The sequence below is a fragment of the Fulmarus glacialis genome, unplaced genomic scaffold (assembly GCF_000690835.1).
Source record: "Fulmarus glacialis isolate BGI_N327 unplaced genomic scaffold, ASM69083v1 scaffold20959, whole genome shotgun sequence".
Taxonomy (NCBI): domain Eukaryota; kingdom Metazoa; phylum Chordata; class Aves; order Procellariiformes; family Procellariidae; genus Fulmarus; species Fulmarus glacialis.
In genome coordinates this window covers 1-2,267 of record NW_009234145.1, presented here as the reverse complement: position 1 = coordinate 2,267, position 2,267 = coordinate 1, and the positions used below count along the sequence as shown (strand labels likewise).

Sequence of the window (2,267 nt, the reverse complement as noted above, 5' to 3'; positions counted from 1 at the left end):
CACATCGAGCGTGCACGTCCTCGAGCAGCAGCAGCGTCTCAGGGCAATGGCCTTGCACAGGCAGCGGGAGCCGGCGCGGGCAGCCCCACAGCGAAACGGCCGGCACGGGTCCTGACGGCCACGCACGTGCCGGGGGAGCTGGCAAGTGTGCCCCTGGCCCGCTCCAGCACACCCACGTAAATCACCCACCGCAAACCACGGGTACATCTCTGCCCTTTGTTTCAAAACGTTACTGCCCAGGGTCTCTCTCTGCTGTACGCTCGGGGCTCCATCCTCTTTCTAACAGGACTCTGTCATTGGTTTTAGTAGAAGCACTTGCTTTATTAAAGACCTTTGGAAGGCTATGACTTCGGTAATAGGAAATAAATAGCTGTCAAGTTTGCATTCAATTAAAAACTCTTATTAACACTAAAGTATGCTGAGGAAGTTCTGCAAAGGTTCTTCACATCTCAGAGTTAGTCATTTTTCACATCAATGAAGAGGTCCACGGTGTGCTCTGATTAAAAATTAAAATAATTAAAAACCCCAGAACTTTTAAAATATCATCAGTACTGTTCTCTGCAGGACTGCCGTGCAGTGCCACCGTGCTTCACCCGCTGCGTGCTTCTGGGTGAGCTGCCGCCCTCGGCCCCCGGCCACGCAGCAGTCCCCCGGGCAGAGCCCCAGACATCAAGGATGACAGTGCGATGTCAGACCCGACTTTCTTCCTCTTCCACTGCCCGGTAAAGGCCTGGAATGAATTTCAAAAGATGCTTTCGGACACTGGATCTCCTGCTTTTCCGCGGGAGGGTCCCAAAACTACTGGTGCAGCTGCTCCCCTCCCAGAGCGGGGACATGGACCCGCTGCTGGCCAGGCTGATGCTGCGGTTCCTCCGCAGGGAGGACCTCCCGGCAGCGCCGTCCCCGTCCCTGGGGAAGAAGCAGTCGTCATCCACGCTCGACTGGCGGCTCAGGCTCTCCGCAGCTGAATCCTCGAAGGCACCGCTCTGGTAGAAGCTGTCCTCGCTGTCCACGGTCATTGAGCTCAGCCGGCTGCGGGAGCTGCTCTCGCTGGAGAAGCGAGGCTTCATCGGAAAGAGGGGTCCCGGCGTGCTGCAGCCACCAAGCAAGCTGGACTCTTCCAGCTCCAGCGCGCCCAGCAGAGCGTTGTCGTTCACCTCCCCTGGAACGAGAAGCCGAAGAGGAGCATTATTTACCAGATCTGCTCGAGGCCGGAGAGCAGGACGCCTGTGCCACGCTGGCAGAGGGAAACATCATGCCCAGCATCTCAGCGCAGGGAGCAGCCCCTTTCCCTCGTGGGAAGCTGCTTCCCGGCTGTGGGGTGCTCTCTGCCCCTGCTTCCCCCACATGCAGAATCAAAGCTGCTCCCTGGGCAACCCATAAAAAAACCAAGCAAACAAAACTCTCCCCTGGTAAGTCCAAAATAAGAACGGAAAAAAACTTTGCAACCCACATCAACTCCTTTCCTAGAACTCATGCAAAAGAGCCTTTGGCCTGCATTAGTCAAGCAGCACCCAAATTCATTAGCCCTGGAGAGAAGGCTTTCCCAGGGGCCAGCCCCACACCTTCATTAACAGGGGAAAAAGAAAGCAAACGAAAATCAGATTAAAGAATTGCTTTTTACTGATCAGACAGCGTTTCCGCAGAAGGACTCGGCAGCGCTGTGGTTTCCTAGCCGGAAAGGAGGACGTACCGTGCAGCAAGCGCTGTTCCTGTAAGAGCAGAGAGCGCAACTCCACCCATTTCTGCTGCAGAGTTTGCTGTGGAGGAGAAAGAGGGCTCTGTCACTCACAGGCTTCTGCAGAAGCAGAAAACACTTGTAAAGACAACAGTGTATTCAGAAGGCACAGGTTGCCTGCAGGAAGCACTTGTATGTCTCTTTACACTGAGACAATCTTCCTGGAGTTAGCGAAGTTCTTCCAGAAAGCACAGTCCTGCTCGTGCCCTGGGTGCTTCGGCTGAGGTACTGTACACGTGTGATTTGAAAAGCAGAAGCCTGAAATCTGGAGAGCGTGCTGCTTGCCTTCAGCTACAAAGGAGATGCCAGCTCTCCTCCACAGCCCGCAGGCTGCCCTCCTCCAGCCCTCCGCAGCTCCGGAGCCCACCGGCCGGGAACGGGCACCCCCTCCTCATTCCTGGTCCGGCAGCGCAGCGCGGGCACGGCACGGCGCGGGCACGGCACAGCGAACCATCCCTGGCCCCCTAGTAAAGAGCCTTTAACCTTTAAGTGCTACATGCCAGCCAACAGTGAGCAACATTTTTCTTTC

General features: G+C 55.8%; 1 protein-coding gene across 1 annotated transcript; it reads right to left on the bottom strand.

The window, feature by feature from the left end:
• Positions 1-689: 689 nt before the first annotated feature.
• LOC104082438 (cytohesin-interacting protein-like) lies at positions 690-1,760 on the bottom strand (the record flags this gene model as incomplete). Its single annotated transcript, XM_009585565.1, has 2 exons — positions 690-1,162; positions 1,694-1,760. Coding segments are annotated over 2 exons (540 nt in total), but the record flags the coding sequence as incomplete, so codon positions are not given.
• Between the last annotated feature and the right edge of the window lie 507 nt (positions 1,761-2,267).